The 23,346-nt window shown below is 37.4% G+C and overlaps 2 protein-coding genes across 6 annotated transcripts in view; one reads left to right on the top strand and one right to left on the bottom strand.

Annotated features, from left to right (window-relative positions):
* babam2 (BRISC and BRCA1 A complex member 2) overlaps positions 1-1,734 on the bottom strand; it is a 77,739-nt gene extending 76,005 nt beyond the window's left edge. The window contains exons 1-2 of one of the 4 annotated variants that reach the window (XM_027168409.2): positions 1,588-1,734; positions 56-217 (exon numbers count right to left, since the gene is read on the bottom strand). In XM_027168409.2, the coding sequence (XP_027024210.1) occupies positions 56-192 (137 nt within the window). In that variant the 5' untranslated portion in view covers positions 193-217; positions 1,588-1,734. The other 3 variants (XM_027168406.2, XM_027168407.2, XM_027168410.2) reach the window with 3 other exon arrangements.
* Positions 1,735-1,869: 135 nt separating this feature from the next.
* rbks (ribokinase) overlaps positions 1,870-23,346 on the top strand; it is a 37,343-nt gene continuing 15,866 nt past the window's right edge. The window contains exons 1-7 of one of the 2 annotated variants that reach the window (XM_027168411.2): positions 1,870-2,025; positions 3,621-3,685; positions 16,160-16,292; positions 17,362-17,425; positions 17,565-17,627; positions 18,107-18,271; positions 21,212-21,303. In XM_027168411.2, the coding sequence (XP_027024212.1) occupies positions 3,630-3,685; positions 16,160-16,292; positions 17,362-17,425; positions 17,565-17,627; positions 18,107-18,271; positions 21,212-21,303 (573 nt within the window). In that variant the 5' untranslated portion in view covers positions 1,870-2,025; positions 3,621-3,629. Of the gene's footprint in view, positions 2,046-3,620; positions 3,686-16,159; positions 16,293-17,361; positions 17,426-17,564; positions 17,628-18,106; positions 18,272-21,211; positions 21,304-23,346 lie in introns of both variants that reach the window. The other variant, XM_047821217.1, reaches the window with a different exon arrangement.

The following is a 23,346-nucleotide window of genomic DNA, read 5'->3' on the forward strand; positions in this document are numbered from 1 at the left end:
ATTACTGCAGAAGCGAATAAAGCAGATTCTTATGCCAGACTTATTCAACACTTACCCAGATTTAAGGTCAGTGATCCGCAGGCAATTGGTGGAATCTAAACCAACACGGCCATTTCGTACAACAGTGCAAAGTAAAGGCCTCAGCTCTGGAGAGATCCGGCTCAGGGCCAGTTCTGGAGAAAGGCTGTTCATCTTCCACTGAAGGCTCTCTATGCTGCTGGGCAAAATGACACAACATACTCATTAGTTTGGGGTTGATGTGGATTCCACAGAGCCACCGTTGTTGTGATGACAAATGAGAAGCACTAAAGCCTGCACGAAATAGCTTGAACCTTTTCATTTAATTCTTTATGTTGCTGAAGACAGCCTGTTGAAATTTTTGACTGATTTACAGCTAAAGGTGTTCGGGATACAATACAACATTCAAACCTGAAAGATAACCTGACAGCAATTGTGCAAACATTAACAAAAGCATTAGCACATTACCCTTTAATGTGAACACTAACACTAATGAAGAGCCGCAGTGTCGTTACCATCTTACGCAGCTGAATTGTAGGCTTTAATATGAAGGGTATGTTTGGTTTGATGTTATGCTTCTTAATAAAAAGCTATTAATTAACAGTTAATCTGTGATAGCAAACCATTCCAAAGAAAAAGATTAAGTGTCTATCTTTAATAAGATATATAACGTGGATACATTTCACCATCTTTGAAAACAGCCTCACAGTCAAACAACACAACAAAAACCAATGTTTGCTGCTAAAAAGCTACTAGTGTAGAACAAGTTCCACACCTTTGGGTGTGACATACAGTATGTGTTACTAATTTGACAAACAAGAGACAATTATATTATAAATCATTACATTTTTTAAATAATTTTCCTGGAAGTGACACACTATTAAAAAAATATATGTATTTTTTTGTATTTTCATTTTCACTGTCACATAAATGTGCAAAAAAATAAAATAAAATTATCTGTAACATTAAATTAGTTTCAAATGGGATTTTAATCAGTTGTTATATGTTGAATACAATAATAGGTTATATTTAATATAATGTGTTGCAGGTATAAACTAGCTTTATGTTGTGCTGGAAAAAAAATACTACAAATAATAATAATACTAAAAATAATACTAAAAATAAATAAATAAATAAATAAATAAATAAATAAATAAATAAAAATAAGAAGAAGAAGAAGAAGAAGAAGAAATAATAAAAAAAATAATAGAAAAAAAACAATGAATAATAAATAAATAAATAAATAAATAAATAAATAAATAAAAATAACAGGTTTGTCCACGCGTTAAATGTCAGCCTGTAAAAGCAAGACATTCTAGCAAAAAACACGATCATTTAAAAAAATAAACAGTAGTACTGTTTAATTAACACACTTTGTTTAACATAAACAATCCTAAATACAACCAGTTATAACATTTACCTTTAAACACTGTGTTAGTTCAGTGCTAGGCTAACAAGCTAACATGCTAATGCAGCCTTTGTGCAAAAAACGGTACTGTTTTTCAAACTCTTGTTTTGGCAATATTAAACAACACAAACAATTCTACTACGCGGTCTGTTATGATGTACCTTTATAATAAATAAACACTACTGCTTCATTTACAGATGTAGCTAAACACTTAGCTGAAAACATTCAACACTTCCGGGTTGTTGTTTTGGGGTCCTTCGTGAGGCTGTCCGCGCTAATGGCAGTTCTGAAAGTACATCAGTACCGTTATTAGATAGTATTTTAAAAGCTGAGTCTTGAAAAAATATAAAACAGACTCTGAGGTGTTATTCTTTCTATGTTTATAAATGTGTATTTTAGTAAATTAACAAATAGGTTGATTTTATTTGAGTCAGGAAATAATAATGGCCTCTAAAAGCGTGCTTGTGTGTACACCAGTTACATGTTTACATACTGCTGTACTAATTAGTATGTTAAAATAGTGCACACGTGAGTCTAACTTTGGTTTATTAGCTTGTTGGGTAAAAGTTCAGAGTTTATTCTGACAACCCGTTTGGACAGTAGGTGAAATTTCATTCTTATAAGCATTGACTTCAGTGTATTTATACCTCACTTCCATGACAATCCTTATTCTAACGTGTATTTGTCTATATATGACCATGGTAATGTCTGTGCTTAATGATCATGTGTTTGTGATTAACACTGTATAAAAATCCCACAATAAAGACACGACTTAGATTTGCAAGGCTGGGTTTAGAGCAGAGAATTATACACAAATGCACCACTGACATTTTTATACATCCAGACTGTCAAAGTCATTAGATCTCATTTTAGAAATGCTGTTAGTATTAGTAGAAAAATAATAAGGATAGCCTTTAGATTCGCAAGGGCTATAGATATAGAAAGGCAATTGAATTAGATCTAATTCTAATAAAAGATAATTCCTATTCTTTAATAACTGTATAACCTTTAACTATAACAATAGAGGACAATATAAGTTCAAGTTCAAGTTAGCTTTATTGTCATTCCGCTTACATGTTAAGACATGCAGTGGAACGAGATGTCGTGTCTCACAGGTCAACGGTGCAACATACATACAGACATAATGTATGTATGTATAAATATTTATATATATAAAATCCTTTTATATCCACTTGTAAGAAGTCTAGATATCTACACTATATGTAAATAAATGATAACTACTAGATGGTGTATATGTAGTTTAACTCCCGCTGGTTGCTGACTTTTTAGACCCGCTGTAATTAATTATTAATTTTTTATTAATTGAGCCTGATAAGGTGAATCGTATTTATGAGTTACACAGTATATTTGAGACATGTGAGGAGTACTAGCTATTTTTCTGTCATATCTAACTTTATTCTTTAGATTTTTCAGTTTTTTTTATTTATTTTTTTAATTCTGTATGTATTTTTCTCCCAATGATTTGACACTGGGATTCCTTGCAAAATGCTTAGAGGACGATAAAAACATGTTATAGGACATGTCCAATGCAACACTGCCTAGCTCTAGAATATCAGGTTGACTAGTTCTACTACCTAATTTCGTGCTTACGTTTTGCAGATTGCACAGAAACTAGTTAATGAGAAAATCTAGGTTGTTCCATAACCAGCAGCAAAGCTTTCTCCCTGCCTGAGGACTGCTGCAGAGATTTGAGCAGATTAGTACACTGTTATTCACATGCATAGCCCACATGCAGGGGATTGAATTAATGAAGGATTTTCTTGGCTGCCGTCAATCACGTCTGGAAATAATCACCCCAGGTGCAATAGGCACATGTCCAATATGGAGCACAATTAAAGCTATTTTGAACCTATTGAAAATGTTTCTTACATGACAGGATGGTGAGAAGAGTAAGGAGGCAGGCTTTTAGAAAAAAATATGTAATTCAAACTGCTTCCTCCATCTCTGCTTCAAATCATAGCATTGAATCTTTGTGTGTGTGTGTCTGTGTGTGTGCGTGCATGCATGTGCGTGTGTGTACATTGGTGTCTTGGATGCTTTTACACTTGTGCAAGCAAATTCTTCACAAATGGTGGCCTTAATCTATTCCTCACAGTTCTGTCTGAATATTAAGTGTACATCATTACTGTATAGATGATTTATTTAATTTTGTGTATGTGTGTGTGTGTTTGAGGATCAGGACATGGCTGAAAAATTGGATGTTGTAGTAGTAGGCTCCTGTATGACTGATCTGGTCAGGTAAGTTCACACATCATGCATTATCCACATTATCAGATGCATGTGACTGTCACTTTGACCGTGATTAACGTTCATATATATGGAAAAATGCACAGATGTGGCAGTTTTTAAACTAAGTGGAAGTAGTTTTATAATTAGTGGAAGTAGATGGTCTTTCCATTAGGGGCTAAATGCAGCCCACTGTGAGCAGATAGCGGAACTGTCTCCAGTCTATTTGAGTTATTCATTTTGTTCCAGAGGTGTGAATCACCACACAGTGAAGACGTCGGATGTTGGTACCGTTTTTTTTGTTTTTTTTTCCGGCGTCAGCAATGTCAAGTGTCTCCTAGTCATGCTGACTAAAGTTGGAAAAAAAATGAACAAATTTCTCAACACTTAAAAAAAAATACAGAACTTGACAAATTGTGTATTCAGACAATTTGTATATGAAGTTTGGGGAGAGTAGATTAAAAAATGTCCTTTAGCTCAAATAGTCAGGATTCTAATTCAAATGAGAGATTTAATGTTATTATGTTGTAATACCAGACAATTTTGCAACAAATGAACTATATAGAACAATTAAAAATAATATAGTATTATATTAAAATAATATATGCATTAAGTTACATAACAAAAACTTTGCTAACAACAATAACAACAGCAATACTACTACTACTACTAATAATAATAATAATAATAATAATAATTGTACACACCAATAAACAAATTATTGCCTAAATTGCAGTATTCTTCTTCTTCTTCTTCTTCTTCGTCTTCTTCTTCTTATTATTATTATTTCTTTCTCTGATGTATAATAATAATAATAATAATAACAATAATAATAATAATAATAATAATAATAATAATAATTGTATACACCAATAAACAAATTATTGCCTAAATTGCACTCTTCTTCTTCTTCTTCTTCTTATTATTATTATTATTATTTGTTTCTCTGAGGTATAATAATAATAATAATAAGAATAATAAGAATAATAATCATCATCATCATCATCATCATCATCATCAAAAGCAATCTTATTATCCAAACAGCAGAAAACTTCCTGGTATTAACATCCAAACGGCTTAATACTATTCTTTGATAATCTCAGACAGAGATGCAAATAGATGGAGTGAGCGTACACTGTGATGCACATTTTGCCATTTAATAATGAGGTGTTTTTTTTTTCTGCAGCGTTCAGACTTCAGTTCCTCCTGTCATTTATAAGACAATAGACCCTGTGATTCATTGTGATGCACCAAACATGGCCAATAAAATAAGCCTGTGGTTTTCTGAAATGTCTGAATGAGACACTGTGATTCACTGCGCTGGAACTTTCCAAAAAAAAAACATATAAAAGGCGGTATACAAAATATAGCGAGCGGCGTGACAAACCATTCATTCTTTTCTTTTTTTTCTTCTAGAAAACCGAAGTAGTAGTTTGATGGTGGAGTGAAATGGGCTACATTGACTAGACACAATTAAATCTCTCTGGTTGCAAATCTCGTTTCCACATTCTATAAATTTGTATGATTTCATCAAATGGTGATAAGATAAGATATTCTTGATTCGTCCCACAATGGGGAAATTTCTCTGTTACAGCAGCAAAAAAATATATATAAAGAATAAAGACATAATATACAGTATATACAAAAACAAAATTTATTATTTATTTAGAGACTAAAACACCAAAACAGCATCCCAAGTATATTGATTATTATTTTTCCCAACTTCTTTATACTTCATGACATATAATCCAAGTTAAATCCATTTCGGGATCGGTTCATTTGTAGAACATGGAAAAATGCAAGAAAGCTTTAAGGGGTGAATACTTATGCAAGGAACAGCTTTAGAACATCTGGACAGTTGAGCGTGTTTTTACAGTCTTCATCTAGGAGTGACACTTCTTCATTTGTAGGCCCTTCCTCTCAGTATTTGGCCTGTTTTAGATGTGAGATTAAAGCTTGATTATTTGAGTTACCGGAACCTTTATCTCAGCTTGGATCAAACTTTCCTTAGTTCTGATGCTTAAACATTAACCGAAGCCCTTGACCTCTGATGGTTATATGCATCACTGTCATGCTGACACATGACTGGCTGTCTGGATTATAGCATAAGTGAGCGGATGTGCTCATAGTCATATGACCTGTGAGTGTATATAATCTCAGATCTATCTATCTATAGATTTTAATTAGAAAGTGTCATTCTTTCAGGGATTTGTATTTTATGGTATAATCTGTAAAATTTGTACACTGCTGCAATTCTGCATAAAGGACACGTGTTGTATTGGTCAACAACTTTAAGCGATTGTCCCGAGACATCTCTTAATGTCTGTGCCGTTATTCTTATTTTCCGTGCTGTGGGCGTAACGCTAATCGTTGTCTCACTATCCAAATTACTTGCTTTTCTTTCATACATTGTTCTGTACTCATCATGATCGAGTCGGTCTACTGATCCCTGCTGTATTATTCTAAACCAGCACACCATGATACTGAATCTTAATATCCCATTCAGCACTAAAGCAGGAAAAAGGAAACAATTATAGGTTGATTGTACACATGGAAGACATTGTATGTCAGAATAACTTCCCTGGAAAAATATTCTTAAACGTGTTTGGCCCAAATGTGAGAATGTCTGTGAGAAAACTGGAAGAGCGTCTTAGTTTAGACAAATAATACGCAGCTATAACGCAGTGACCGTGTCCTGGATGTGTGGGAGTGTGGATTTGGATTTGGTCTTGTACAAACACAGACCTGCTGAAATAATTGCTGTGTCATGTGAGCTACAGGTCAGGGCAGGTAAAAAAAAAGGTACGCCTTTGTAAATGTTTTCTATAAAACGTCATGGTGAGCCTATTGTGCAATTAAAACAAACAAGATTTGAACTTGAACACTTGAAAGAGCACTTTTTCTGGCGTTTATGTAAAACCTATTTGTATAGTGCGCTTTAAGGAACCATTAAGCTCGAAGGAAAGCAACAGCATATTGTTATAATCAACAACAGGGTGGTGTGATGCATGTCTTGTGGATGCCATGGGGAATTGCCAGCAATTAAAATTTACCAACAATCAAAACATGTGATTTCATTGCTTCAACAAGTTTCTTAATCAGTAGATGTCAATTCAATGAATGATGTTCATGTAGTATAATATAATTAAGTTGCATTGTGAAATCTCATGAGGATTTTGGCAAGAATTAAAGCTATGACTTTACTATAATAATATTATATATATACTGTATATGTATAATACTGTACAATATTGTACAGATTTTATACTATACTGTGCTATATTATACATGTACTATACTATATTATTATATACATTTCCATTTATATTTATGGCATTTAGCAGACACTCTTATCCAGAGTGACTTAAAAGTGAGCAACTGAGGGCTAAGGGCCTTGCTCAGGGGCCCAGCAGCGGCAGCTCGATGGCAACAATAGCAACCCATGACCTTCCGATCAGTAGCCCAACACCTTAACCACTGAGCTACCACATCCCTATAGTATAATATACTATAATAATACTATATATTATACTAATACTATAAAAATACTATACTGTACTATACTAAAACTAATACAACAAGTTTCTTAATCAGTAGATGTGAATTTAATGATGTAAAGTGAATGTGATCAGTTCATGCAGTATAATGTAACTATACTATATCTATACTATACAATACTATACTACATTAATACTAATACTATAATAATACTATTCTGTACTATATTCTACTAATGCTGTAAGAATCCTATACTTTACTATACTATACTTTATTATACTATACTATACTATAGTGATAAACTGAGATGTCTGATCAATGCACGGTAAAATAGTACAGATGTAATGTGACCTTTGTATAACTCCAGAGTAATGGGTTAAGCTCAGGTTCTTTCTCTGGTTTTTAAATCATGTTAGATATATGATAACTAATTGTGTTCATGTCACAGTTAAATTATATGAAACCGATTTATACATTTGAATGATGTAAATTCAGTAACCTTTTTTTAGTGCACAGTGACTTGATGTACTCCTTAATACAGCCCTATTAAAGTATATATTTATATACCTACTTTACCGTGTCACAACCAGGGAAAGAAGGAGACGGACCCGTACACAGGATAGCTTCAAACGAATGGGGTTTAATAAATAATAAAGACAAAGACAGTAAATGACGAGAACTAAAGCAATACTGATGACGACACTTAACAATGACTGACAATGACTGTTGTCCCAACATCCGACGTCTTCACTGTGTGGTGATTCACACCTCTGGAACAAAATGAATAACTAACGTAACTGATGATTCCGCGCTGCCATCGGCAACGCGGATCACTTATATATGAAAGACAATGATGACACAATTAGGATCAGGTGTGGAGTCAGGGAGGACCAGACGAAGGCGGGGCAGACATGTGACAACAACAACAACAACAACAACAACAGTAGCACATGGCCAGAAGTCCGGGCTGATCCCTGACATACAGCAGCTAGAGACAAACCTTTTTTTTTATTTTATTTTTTTTTTATTTGAAGCCAATAGAATGCATGAAAAAGCATCATGTTGTAAAGAAACAAACAAACTGTAAAACAAAATCATCAAGAAATATATACTGTATGTAATAGGGATATCTTTCCCTTTGAGTGTTACAAAGCTCTGATACTGGAGACTCCTTAAATAAAGTAAATAATATCTATCCTGAAATAACCAGACATGGACAAATTTTGACTTTTATAAATATATAACTCCATAAAGAGCCTTTTAATGTTAATGTATTTAATGTATTTAGACTGCAGCAGGCTTTTTGTGAGGGACTCCAACCATAATCATAAACTAAACATCTCCTCACAGAAAAACTCTCATTAACAGTTACTTGTTTTACTTATTCTGTATCCTGTGACCCTGTGAATTTGCTGTTACTATAGAAACAATGACATGTGAGAACGACCGCGTTAATAGCGACGTGCGTTCGGCTTTGCAGCTGAAACTGCTGTCAGAGCTGCTGTTGGAGCAAACGGATCGCCATCTGAAGGAAACATTCAGCACTGTACATTTCTTAGTATAATTATCTGTACAATTATACAAGCATGACACATACATTTCAGGATGCTGTAGAGCCATCGAAGCGACAATTATCAACCCATATCTACAATAATAATACAGACATTAAAGACATGGAATAGACAGAGAAAATAAAATACCTTCAGTTTCATGTTTCCACCGAAAATGATTTAAATGAAATTCTACCTTTTTAAAACAAGATGTAAACATACATGTCTCTGTTTGATCTGATTCTGTTTCTTACCTTAAATTATGATTAAAGAAAGTGACTGAAGCTGATAGCCTTTTATGTATAGGGTTATACACAATCACTGCACAAATCATGTTATCTGTACATGCATGTATAAAATCAGCTACAGTACCCAGTGCGATTGTTATTCTCATCACACAAATATGAATTTGGAACTGCCATCATTTACATTTACATTTATGGCATTTAGCAAACACCCTTATCCAGAGAGACTTACAACTGAGCAACTGAGGGTTAAGGGACTTGCTCAGGGGCCCAGCAGTGGCAGCTTGGTGGACCTGGGGTCAAATATCATCAAATATTTCAGGGGGATCCTGAGCTTGAAAATCCACCCTTTACTATCCTCTAGTCTGTATAACGCATAATTAATGCAAATATGGAAGAAACCTATTTGTTGACCCAGTTAGTTAAAAGCTTTGTTGAAGCATTGATAATTTCTAAAATAACCAGGGTTGTTTTGTTTTGTTCTGGGTTTTGGAAATTCCATCAGAAATCTCTGAATGTTAGCACTGAGCTATTTAAACTAAGCGAAGGTTTGAGCTGGGAAATACCAAAAATAAAGATTTAAAAGACTGGATCGGATCTGGATGCATTTTTTGAAAGAGGTCCACATGATAGCTTTAGAGTAGGCTGGAGCATGACACATAATATGCTAAAAGAAATGTAGTATGTTCTGCATTTAAATGGCAGATGAGCAAAGCAGCAGGTGTTTTGAACTCTCCGATATATGAACCGATCATCTCTTGAAGCCCCACCACTTCAGCCCCACCAGCTCACATCAGTACTGCTTTGACCAGTGTATTTGTGGTGCTTGAAGGATCATATAGATAGACAGACAGACAGAAAGACAGACAGAAAGATGGGTGGATGCATAGAGGTATGGATGGACGGAAGGAAGGAAGGAAGGAACAAATGAAGGAAAGAAAGAAAGAAAGTAATTTCAGGATATTACTTTTTAAATTGTTCAATTTATTTCTAATGAGAAAGCCAGATGTGACAAAGATGCAGAAAAACCCTTTATGACGAAGAAACCTTGAGAGGAACCAGAGTCAAAAGGGAGCCCATTCTCACATGGGTGACTGTGATTGTGAATAAGTTCCCTTCTCTTACTATGTACTATATGGTCTAAAAGTGCAATTTAAGTAACCAGGAGACTGAATCTAGTTTTAACAGGAAGTCTACTTTGCTATTGTTAACAGTTCACTGTTCACTGATGGAGACTTGAGTGCAATACTGATTGTGGCAATTACAGTCCAAAGCTATCTTCATGGTGTCAAAGTGCTACTATCCACTGTAATCTCAGGTCTTTTAGCTAGTTAATAAAAGGGAATAAAAGCCCCAGACAAAGGCAATGGCTTAGCATATTTTTGTAGATTTTATTTAATATGTACATGCTGTATCAGTTCAAGTAGCCTATTAGCCTTGGTGTCAGGGTGGGGTGGAGGGGTGAAGGGTTAGTTTAGTGGGGCGCATGAGGAACAAGTATTTGTGTTAAGGTTTTTGTGCTAAAACTGTAGGTTACAGCTCTCAATTCTTGTTATATTATAACATATTTGGGGAAAAAATGATGGGATTTAACATGTCCTATAAACATGCTTTCTGTTTAAATTCGATTCAGATTCAATTTATTTATATAAAATCAGATTCAATTTATTTATACAATTCACATTGTCTCAAAGCAGCTTTAGAAGTATAGAAACAGAAGAGAAAAAATAGAAATATATATTATAACAATAATGAGAAAAAATAAGAGTAAAAAATACATTAGTACATACATTTAAAGTTTAAAATTAACTTTAAAATATTAATTTAAAATTTAATATACCATAGATCTCTCCCTAACGAGCAAACCGGAGGCGACAGCTGGAAGGAAAAACGCCCTGAGATAATATGAGGAAGAAACTTTGAGAGGAACCAGACTGAGAAGGGAACCCATCCTCGTTTGGGTGACACTGGACAGTAAATAATGTAAATGTAAAAATGTCCTTTCTACAACAGTTTATAATAGTGCAATCGAGAGCTCATGAGGAACTAATGGGTCATCGCAAACTCTGAGTTCACCATGGACCCAACACTAATACCTTCCTGTAGTCTTCAAGTCTTCAAATAATTGCTGATAAAGACCAGACTATACAGCTGACTGATGATGACCATGTGGCCCCATCCACAACAGTCCCATGAGACCCTGGCTGACCATGCAGATCAATCCCTGGCATGGTGACCACCGGGCGACGAGACTCCAACCAGGGGTAGAACGTCCGGATTGAAGAAGTAAATCTGTTCTTCTTTTGCTACAAGGAAAGTCTTGAAATTCTTATCAGTGCCAATCACATGTACACTTCAGAGCTGATGGTTATTATGTAGCTATTAGGGATAAACTTTGGAGGAAAAAAAAAAACAAACCTCTGGAGAATCACTTTAATCAGAGACAAGCACCTCTCAACCTGCTCTTTTCCAGCGATCTTGGGCGCTTGCCCACACAGAAGAGAAATATCTCAAGAACCATCAACAGCTCTGTTCACTTTTCACTGTTAATCTTGACACAAAGGTATAAATGACACTTTTGTGATATTCCCAGAAGCAAGCAGACTTATTAAACACACACACACACATATGCACACACACACACTGGCGCACACGCAACCTCATTTGTCTTCCACCTTCTCTGTTGTTCTCAGAAGTCATTCAAAATCCAGCTATCGATTTTGCCCTTTGAAAGCCAGACACTGTGTCGAGTTTGTGTCTATGTTTGAATGTCTTTCTTTTTCTTTTTCAATTTTTTTTTCTTTATGGGCTGCACAAGATACATTCACAAACCAATCAAAGTGCCACACATGACTTTGAAGTACTAAATCCACTTTTCTCTCTGGCTGCTGTTTATATGCTCTATGTTGATCTGAGCTGTGGGTGAGACAGCGAGACTGAACCATCCCCAGTATCTCGTGTTAAAGCCAGAGGGGGCCACCTACTGATCATCCGAGCAGCCTGAGCACTCGCATCCTCTCGTACAGAGCAAACAAGATCTGAATCTGCAGTTCCATGATTTCAGTACACTGTTGGAAAGGTGTGTAACGGAGATACAAAACACTCAGTCAGAAATTCTTCACAAACCTCCTACAGTATAAAACCACTTCCATTTACTGTATAAAGAAGAATGCACTAAGATCTTCCACTCTCAAGGGCTTGATTGTGTGTATGAGTCAGCCAATAAGAGCCAGCGAAAGGTTTTCTCTGAAAGTAAACGGTTTGTTTTGTATTGGCCTGTGGGTTCAAAGTCTCGCACAAGCTGTACCAAGTGGTTTCCCACTCTTTCTTTGTGGAAAGAGAAAAAGGATGTAAACAGCAAGCCACCGAACGACTCACGTCACCACACACCTGTTTGCGGTCCCGTGGCTCAGGAGAGTCACTGACTGTGCCGATGTTTGCTACGTGACTGAGTGATAGTTCAGACACTCCAATCAGAGACTGACATCTGTTTAACCCTTTGTGAGCACAAAAAATGGATACAGAAAAAAACATGGCTTTTTTTATTGCTTTTATTAGAAAAAAATGAACAAACAACAATTGAAAACAGAAAAAGTTTCTATCCTTGTGACCTCCACATCTTTCCACAAGAATACGAATAAATGTCGAACAACAAACACCTGACAATTTTGACTTTGTAGGGACATCTGTGACTGTTGGCTGGTCTCAGACTAAGCTTTAAGGCAGCGTTAATGTTTTTAAAAAAAAAAAGCAACCTAAAAGATCACTGAAGTTAAACTTAGTCTATGGTTAAGATTTAGGTATAGAATTGATCACGTGCATCGATAATTACGTCAATAGATGATCCTCACAACAAAAACACAAATGTGTGAGTGTGTGTGTGTGTATGAGATTCAAGCAGGTGCGGTGAGTCTCACGTACTTACTTGTCTCTAGACGCTGACTCAATCAGACCTCATTAGATTTAAGGCTCCATATCAGATGACAAACGTCATTGGCGCACACACGTTCCTCCTACAGTACTAAATTACATCACTGTCCTCCTATTGCAACTTAATTATAGATTTCAGACTTTCTTTGTTGAAGTCAGTGTGGGAGGCTGTATTTCATAAAAGCAGTGTGTGCCAGTGCCTTTGCCCTGTCTACTGTTCTAAGGTACGAGGCCAAGAGTGTGTGTGCTCAAGACAGCAAAGTATACATTTGCATAATAAGGATGGGCTACATGACAATGTGATATATACATCAGGACTTTTTAGAACATTATCATATCACAGTGCACGTGAATGCTTGAATCTGATTGGTCAGAAGGCTTTGGGTTGATTCTGTAACAGTTAGGACTCGTTCATTGACGTTTAAGAAAATGTAATGTAACTGTAAATGATCAAAAAGCATGCCAAAAAAGCATGCCATGACATGCCATGACTTTGTCAGCACTACCTGTCATGTTTTATTACTTTCACAAACTTTGCTGAATCATTTGTGCTTATATCCTTCTGAGAAGTTTTATTACTCCAGTTAGAAATAGCTGGCTTTGGGATTAAACGTTTTGTACCAATAAATTGTTCGTGCCTGTTGACACCCAGTGCTTATGAATCTGAAAAAAGCAGTTAGATTATTCAGCATTTAGATTATTCAGGTTTCTTTACTACATGTTCAATGATACAAATACAGAAAAAAGGGGGAAATGTGCATAATGTGCAAATGTTTGCATGTAAAGTTTATGAACAATAAGGTGAGTGTTGCTGGAATTGTACTGGAAAACAGTTCCCACAGATATTCCCCCGGTGGGGTTGAGATCTGGTGATTGTGAAGCCCATTACATATGATGTGCAACTTTACAACCTTGTTAATGCATTCATTGTAACCTCAGCGTGGAGCAGTAGTGGATCACTGGTTAAGTCTCTGGGTTACTGATCAGAAGGTCAGGGGTTCAAGCGGTTGGGCTCTTGACCTTCTCGGATCCAGAGTTGAACCGTCACTCTGACCCTAGCTTCCTAACAAACTGGGATATGCAAAAAAGAAACTAATTTACCTGTGCTGTAATGTATATGTGACCTATGAAGGCTGCTTCATTGTTCTGTTGATGTGGGTGGAGTCATTCTGGAATTGACCACTCCAGTAAGGAGAGATCTGTTTCAAAGTGTCTACTAGATTTTGTAGTGATTTCATATTATTTTAATTGCTTGGAATTCAATAGTATGTATTTATTTATTCTTTTAGTGGTACCATTTCTTTCTGTTTTTTTTTTAATGCAAACTTTTACATGCACTGAACTGTTCCAACCTGAAAGTCTCACCTTTTGGCATCATTTATGAACTTTGGAAACGTTTTCTTTTTATCTTAAATTCAAGTGACTTTAACAGAGCATTCACTTAGTCATATGTTTTTTGATTGCTTCCTCCAACATTTACACAAACCAAGTAACTTCCTTTTGGCTTCCACCAGGCTCATTAACATTACTATCCAAAACAAGATCCTCCAGATTACTGGAAACTGGGCAAACTGTAGCTTGTTTTCATCTCAATAATATTACTGTAAAAGCCTCTCTTTAAAGTTTATCTGCACGCTCTTTCACCATCAAAAACACACACGCTCACCGGGACCTGGATCTGAGCCAGGCCATAACTTTCTTTGGTTAAGTGGTTTTGTTTTCTTCTTCTTTGTCGTCTTTTTCTTCTTCTTCAATAGACTGAATAATGGGCTGCTCGTTCTGCTTGGGTGAGAAACACAAAGACCTCTGTTCTGTAATGTCATGCATTGCAGCAATTACCCTTTTCTGGAGTTCAGAGACCTCGCCTTATATTTAGGAGGTTTAGGGATGGCAAGAGCGTGATGTTTTCACTCATAAACAGCACTTAAGCATTTATTCCAGTAAACGCTCACCCTCCGGTCTCCCCCACCTCATTTCTTCAGCTTGTTGCTGGTAAATGAGTGAACTTTAAAGTGCAAGAAACCTGTATGCGTTTTAGAACATGAATCACATTACATACATTACTCAACCCGTTGCAGTGAATCACCAGATTACATTAAAACATCAAATAGACGGACACAAGATGTCCTGTCTGATGAATCAACATGCAGATTAAATTTAGTGATCCTAACTGATGAATTCTCTTAATCACTCCGGCATGCTCGTGTTTTCGCGAACAGACAGATGTTCTTGTCATGTTTCAAAACTCTGAAAAAGTGCCCCCTTTTACATGCCTCAGAGATTATAATTAGAGGGTTTTGATTCGTTTTCTGTAACATCACTTCTCAGTGGGTTTTATTTCTCTATCACAGCAATGGTTACGATTTTTATTAAAGAATATTAAACGTTGTACAGTTGTATTCATTTAGAGGTGAGTTTAACGTCGTGAAACATCCGTAAAACAAGTTAGTTCCTGTTATGCATTGTAGTAGCTATAAACAGTCATTCCTTCACCTGATTCTTCATGATAATAAGAGGGGAAACTGTGGTTTAGTGGTTTGCATGTTCTCCCTATGCTTCAGGGATTTTCTCCAAGTACTCTGGTTTTCAACCCCAGTTAACATACATGCATTGTAGGCTGACTGGCATCTCTAAACTTTCTGCTGTGTGTGTGTGTGTGTGTGTGTGTGTGTGTGTGTGTGTGTGAGTGTGAGTGTGTGTGTGTGTGTGTGTGTGTGTGTGATTGTGCATTGCGATGGCTTGATACTCTGTCCACCGTGTCCTCGGTCTTGTACCCCAATAAGCTCCACTTTCCTTGTAACCCTGTTCAGGATAAGCGGTAAAGAAATCGGTTGGATGTTAATAAGAAACTGTAAGGCCTTTCCATCTTGAACACTCAGACTGTTACAAAGCACTCACACCGGAGACTCCTTCCACAAATACAAGACAAATTCTACTGCCTAGTAAAGCCTCACTATATCGACAATTTTCTCTACAAAAGTGTCTTTTTTTTTAAACCCATTTCCGTGGCATGTCCAGCGTACACATCCTTGTGTGTGAATCATTTCCGTAGAAACAATGCAATGTATTTGTAATAATGTAATGTGTTTATAACAATGTAATGTATTTGTAATAATGCCAGAAAAATGCCCTTTTAGCTAGACAAGATTTCAAGGTTCTGCCCTTAAAACATAAAATAAAAAGAACATAGATTTGCTCGCCTCTAAAACACATCTGACTTCTTACTTTCTTCTGGCTCTAATCTATATTATGTTTGTTATTAGCCAGACCCCTCGACTGCCCAAAGCTGGTGAGACAATACACGGACACAAGTTTTTCATCGGCTTCGGTGGCAAAGGAGCAAACCAGTGCGTCCAGGCTGCTCGCCTCGGAGCCAAGACTGCGATGGTGTGCAAGGTACAATACAAAAAAAAAAAAGACATTCATTTCCTGCTGCCAGTACGTCTCAGTCCCAGCCTTTCTGTACATGTTATTTCAGCCCAATTTGATTAGATGCACACAAGGAAGCTGCTGTGCGCTTTATTGTTCGCTTGTGCCTGCTGTACCAAGAGGTAATAAAGAAGCGGGTTTGTCCGTACAAAGAGCCCCGATCGATACTGAAATATGCACGGTGCAAAAATAGCCTCCTGTGCTTTCAGAAGCCCCGAAACAGGAGTTGCACTTCAAAGACAGGGGCATCAGGTACCGAAGAGCCTGGCCTTGGCGCGTCTTTAACAGCGTGGGATAAAAGGAGCCCTGGTGGGCAGAAAGGGACCCCTCCACCTTTTGGAGCACTAAACATCTCTGAAAGAGAAAGAGAGAGAGGAAGATAGGGGTGCGGTGGTTTAGAAGTCGACTGGTAGCGAGGAGGTGTTTGGGTGGAGTGACTATGTCTGGAAGGCTTGGCTGAATTTAGTAATGCACAGGATGAAAACTACCTTGTATTCATCAAACTTATTTCTGTGTCTTGCTCTTGCGTATCATCTCATATATCTTCCTTCATGATTAGGACCTGCTCTTCTGTTACTGACATGATGTTAAAGACTAAGTACTGTAAACGCATCCCAGATACGCTTTTTAAATGAGCTTTTAGTTCTTATATCGAACTAGAACTTCAAGACTAAAAATGTACTGGGAATTTCTAGCCTCTAGTTTAGCATCATGAAGAATACATACAGATCTTTGTTAGTTTTTTCTCATTTTACTATTGTGGGGTACAAAAGTGTGCGTGTGTGTGTGTGTGTGTGTGTTTAATTCACCATTATGCATTATGCAAATCACCAATACACCATTATTACCTTTAAATCCTTGCCTATTGCTTATTAGCTCTGCTGAATAACATAAATGACCAAATAATACGCTTTGAGATCAGGTCTGATAAGAGGTCACTTTGTGCTTAAAATCTTTTATGTGTAATTTCAGATGAAGGTCTGTGTAAAAGCCCAGCACTTACTAACCGAAATTGCAACTTTCTCTTCCTCCTCAGGTGGGAAAAGATTTTTTCGGGAGCAGCTATATTCAGAATTTCAAAGACAACTCCGTATGCACAGGTCAGAAATTCACCTCATGCCAGGTTTGAACAGAGCACAGTCACCTTGACATGCACTGTAGAGTCATGCATATTGCACTGTGTTTAGTGTTGATTTTGATTTGAACTTTTTTTTTTTTCTCCATTCTAACCCAACGCAGCTTTTGTGACTCAGACGGCTGAAGCCATGACCGGCGCTGCCTCCATCATCGTAAACGATGCAGGTAGTGTGAAGTTGCTGAGTGTGTGGCGCCCTGTTGCACCCACAGCTTTTAAAATAACACAAAGTGCACTTCTGAATGAAGCGTAAATGAGTGCGCACCTCTCCATCTGCGGGGTGGTTCAGGTCGTCACCCACGCCGCATAGTTTATAGCCGCTTGGCTTTATTTAACACTGCTGGAGGTGGGGTGGCTGACATAACCAGCCTGGTGCTAAATGCACAGCCTGTTGTGCTGTAAATGTCACTAATCACAGCTTTAACAGAGACTCTGACTCTGGTGGAGATCCACAAGCCTCTCAGGGGGGCTTACGAGTAACGTCATCACCGTCACCATAACAACCTGTCGATATCTTAGTGTCCCGGCTTCCTGCACTAAAGTCCCAGTGACTCAAGTCCAATTATCTTGTAAACTGCTGCTGTAAAGATACCAAAGTCTTAGTGAACATCAACTTAGTAAATTCTTCCATGGCTTGTGTGTGCAGGTGAGAACGCCATAGTGATTGTAGCAGGTGCCAACATGCTGCTGGGGGAAGAGGAGCTGGAGCAGGCACGCTCTGCCCTGGCTAAAGCTAAAGTGCTGCTCTGCCAACTGGAGATCAGCTCACACATCTCACTTCAGGCCCTGAGAATAGCCCGACAAAGCAATGGTCAGTGTGTGTGTCTGTGTGTTTGTGCGTGTTTGTGTATGTGTGTGCGCATATGTATGTGTGTCTGTGTGTGTGTGTGTGTGTGTGTGAGAGTGTGTGTCCATGTGTGCGCGCATGTATTCGTGTGTGTGTCCGCATGTGTGTGTTCGGATTTGAGATCAGAAAGTTGCTCAGAGGAAATATAAGGCATTAAAAGCACTTCTAAATGAAGAAATGGGAATACAGGATATTATAGATATAAATGACATTCAGAACAGCTTCACATGTTTGAACAGATTTTTTTTTTTTACTTATATTTTCTACAAATATTCTAATAGTGTAAAGTTTTGCTACCTAATAGCCTACATGTCACGGTCCTGTTAATTAAGTTCTGCTTACGGATTTTCCCACAGCGTGAACGGCATGTTACCCGGATAAGATTAGCACAAAATAAACCTGGAAACAGGAAATCCTACTTAACATGTACAGACATTATTAACACCTTATCTAATCAGGTACCCACCGAATAGAAAAACGCCCTCGTCTCGGGTTTTTGGAGATGCACCATGGCATGGCTCGTGCACAGATGGGCACCGCAGATGGTCTCCCACATCCCCCCGCCATCACACTCTGATAGTCGTCACCTCAGAACCACCCAGCAACGCGCCAATGACAGTGCTGTCGTCTTAGCAGATCATATCAAGTGTTGCGAAATGGGCTATTAGCCTAGATTATGTGAATATCACTTGGGATGAGTTTGTCAGGCAGTGACGTGTGTGAATAGCACTTCTGAAAAGCTCAGATTACGCACATGCCACCTCCACAAGCCTGCTCGAGTAAAATTGGTCTTTGTTCTGTTTAAGCACTCGTCATTAATTCATAATGTGGAGTTTTGTGATGAGGTTGGATAAAGGATTAAGCACATGCTTTTTTTTAAGTTCTTCTACTCTTAAAAACCAGAGCAAAAGCTTATTTTCTCATTCACCTTCTTATTAAAGTAGTAGATACGGAGACAGTAAATCCAGAGCTCCAGGATGCAGTACAGCTACATGATGATACTGAGTTACGGAATGGCTCATTAGCAATCAAGGAGACGACGAGCACGATGGTGTTGGTGGTTTTGTTGAAGCTTCAATGCAGAAGCTTTTGGTAGCTGATCTGTTTAAATGGGCTGGACAGATGATCGAGCTGGACAGGCTACAGGAATAAAGTGCTACTGTTGGGATCGGTTGGGATACCTGCTGGGAACCGCCATCAAGAGGTGGTCAAACAGCATTGTGGGAAACCATGCAGAAGTAAAACAAGGTTTAAAAAAAGTTTCATGGCCAATAAATAAATACATTTTGGATGTCATTAAAGATCATACGGTAAATTTGAATATTAACAAGTAAATCAATCAGGTACGATTTTACCTTTATTTAGAACCACAGGAATGCTGACTTAAGAGGCTTTTACATTGACAGTTTAGACTAAAATAGAGTTCGCATGAAAAATTCACAATGTTTATTAAAATGTCATGTGGACCAAGAGGCACATATTGGTACCGATCCCAAGACTACCTTGCAGGAGATGGTGTGAGTCATGCTGCAATTCCTGTGAACCTGAACACAACTCGTTCTCTGGTCTGCACTCGTTCAGGAAGTAAAGTAACCCGCGTGTGTGTTTTTGCCCGTGACATCAACATTAGTTTCCTCAACAAATTTGTAGCATATTTGGCAGAGGAACTTTGTGGTACACAGCAGAAATGAAGTGTCTTCCTATGAATAACGGCACTAATATAATAATAAAAAAGTTGAGTCATACTGAGTTCTCCATGATGACGTAAGATAAACGTAAAAGCACTGGGGTTCGATCACAGACAGGTGAGACTGAAACCAGACCAACACTGCGGGGGCGCAGAAAACAATAACACTCAAGTACATTTTCCTTTTTTTTTCCTCCCTCATACACACTTTATTACACATATCAGCCTTTCCTCTATTCGTCTCACTTTGTCTTGCTGGAATTTGGGTTACTGTCTTCATTTCTGGTGACTAAATCCTTGTGTCTATAAGGGTGCAGGAAACAAAGGTCTCTTTATGAAACTTAAATATAAGGGGAAGTTTATTGATCAAGGAACGTATATTAGACTCCGTTTAAGCATTTCAGATCTTGATCGAGACGTGACTCGTTCGCCATGGTAACCCCCCCCCTTCTCTTTGTCCTGTGCATGTCAGGAAACCAGATGTGTGTAATAACACCTGTGGTGTTGAGGGAAATATATCAGTGTTGAATTCTGCTATGTCTGTGCGTTTGTAAGAGAATTGATTTATTATGATATCATCAGGTTTTATTTTTTACACCGGTTCTGTGTCATGCAGCAGAGCCGTGGATGACCTCAGAAAGCGATATGCCTGGAACGCATACGAGATCTAGCGAGAATACATTAATGCGTGACAAGTGTATGACGCATGCACTTAGATTGAAGTTAAAAAGTTTGCAGGCAGCCTGATACTGATAGCTATTTGCTGTTAGATAAGGAGAACTCGACATTGGCGTATGCATCAATATGTCGATATCTTTACGAGTAGGTGATGAGTATCAGGTTTCAGGTTAGTAATGAGACATCCTCTGTCGCAGGGGAAGGGTGATGATGTTTTGGCTACTATGTGGTTCAAAGGGTGCTTTTAAGGCACAAGGAAGTTATTACGCGGTATTTACATCATTCTGAAACTACTATTCGGTGAGCAAAGGACAAAACTCGAGATCAAGTGAAATCCTATGCGAGTTTCACACTGAGTGTGCATTGTGACGTGAATAGGAATGCTTTGTCTTTGTGTGATTCGCTCTTTCCTCTGAAGTCATATCAGTACCACAGCAGAGTCACAGTTAGAGTTAAGGGCTTTCCTGAAATGAGCAAGCAAGACCTACCATTGAAAGACCTATTGCACACATTTTCTTTCTTTTCTATATCATTTACAGTGAAGACCGTCTTTAACCCTGCCCCTGCTATTCCAGACCTCCACTCTGACTTCTACAAGGAATCAGATGTTTTCTGCTGCAATGAATCTGAGGTGGAAACACACACACACACACACACACACACACACACACACACACACACACACACACACACACACACACACACACAAGAAAACATTATTTTAACTTCTTTTCCCTAGTAGACCTTGTCCATTAATTCAATTCAATTCAAGTTTATTTGTATAGCACTTTTTACAATAGACATTGTCTCAAAGCAGCTTTACAGAACATAAACGTAGAGCAGAAGGTAAACATAATTAATGATAAAGAAAATAACGAATAATAAAAGAAATAAGAATTAACGGAATAAAAATTCTAGATTATTATTAGATATATATAGTTCACAATCTGTATGTATTTATTCCCCTATGAGCAAGTCTGAGGTGACTCAGGCAGCAGTGGCAAGGAAAAACTCCCTTAAATTGGTAAAGGAAGAAACCTTGAGAGGAACCGGACTCAAGGGGGAACCCATCCTCATATGGGTGACACTGGGGTGTGATTGTAATATACAGTCATTTAAATGTTGTATTGGTGTAAGGATCACGGACTTCGGATCTCCTTAGTATCACAGAGTCTAACTGGAGATGTCTCAGGATTCTTAGAGTCGGCCTCGGCTCAGTGGACGTCCAAAGGCTTCGTCCCACAGAGGACGTTGGGAGCTGGTACAGTGTCTGGATGCTTCGGGATGGGTACAAAGAGAGAAGCAGTGGAAAGAGATTAACATATCTGCTGTTCATAAAAATGTGCAGGTCTGGTGTACTGGTGCATGATATTATGGGATGTATTATGTGTACGCCTGACTAAAGAGATGAGTTTTTAATCTACGTTTAAACTGGGAAAGTGTGTCTGAGCCCCGAACACTATCAGGAAGACTATTCCAAAGTTTGGGAGCTAGATAAGAAAACGCTCTACCACCTTTAGTAGACTTAGATATTCTGGGAACTACCAAAAGTCCTGAGTTTTGTAACTACCAAAAGTCCTGAGTTTTGAAAATGGATCAAACTCCCAAATGAACATCTTGTGATAAAGATTCACACTATATTTGGTGCACATTGGAGTCAGCATTATGTCTGGAATCCCTTGAGACACAACCAAAAAATTTCACACACAGATTTTTTTTACTTTCACGTGCAACCCTTCAGATTTAGGCCACGCTCACTTCCGGTTCTGGTTACATATACTGTATTTGGAACACATAGTGTCATTGTGTTACACTCCTAATGTTTCGAATAATGTGTAATCATGTGTTGCCATGTAAACTTGTCATTCAATTCAATTTTAATATATTAATATACTAAGCTCAGTCAGATGTTGTAGTTTGTTTTGATATACCTGACCATCCATTTCTTTGGTATTTTTCAATCATGTTTACTTCAAACTGTTTTAGAGAAGGATATACTGGGTTCTTTTCTAGGTGTGAGAAGTTAGTAGAATAGTTAATACATTTATTTTTTAAAGGTAATAAATATTTTTTCCCCAAGTCTGGTAAAGTATGGAAAATTAAGAATATGATGATGAACATTTATGCCTATAGAGCCTATAGACTCTTTTTTATTGTCTGCAATGACACAAGGTTTCTTTTTATTAATTAAGATTAGTTTATAAATATTAGCAATACAAATCTAAAAGGTTTTGACACATGTTTACAAAAAGAACAGTAAGACCCGAATGCAGAGCAATGAAAGATTTTAGATTAATAGCATGGAATAATAATGATATACTGTTTAAGCTGAGAATTTTAAGAAACATATATAAAGATTAAGTGAGGAATAAAACTCAGTGGCTCTAATGTTATAGGAATAATTCTGAATTACTGCTAACGTGTTTTGTTTTTTAATTAGAGCATGCTCTACAGTGATTTATTCCTCTTATACCACAGCAATTTATTTAGATCTTTTTTATAGTTACATTTGATGTTGTGGAACATCCATGAACCCATACAATGAAACATAACTAGAATTTATGAGCTCCGAGGCCTGATCACTTGACATTATGATTATTATGTCATGAAAGTAAATGTGGTTTCATCCTTATTGTCAGCATTTGTCATAAATGTTTTCATCTCTGAAACCAAG

The sequence above is a fragment of the Tachysurus fulvidraco genome, chromosome 12 (genome assembly GCF_022655615.1).
Source record: "Tachysurus fulvidraco isolate hzauxx_2018 chromosome 12, HZAU_PFXX_2.0, whole genome shotgun sequence".
Classification (NCBI taxonomy): Eukaryota; Metazoa; Chordata; class Actinopteri; order Siluriformes; family Bagridae; genus Tachysurus; species Tachysurus fulvidraco.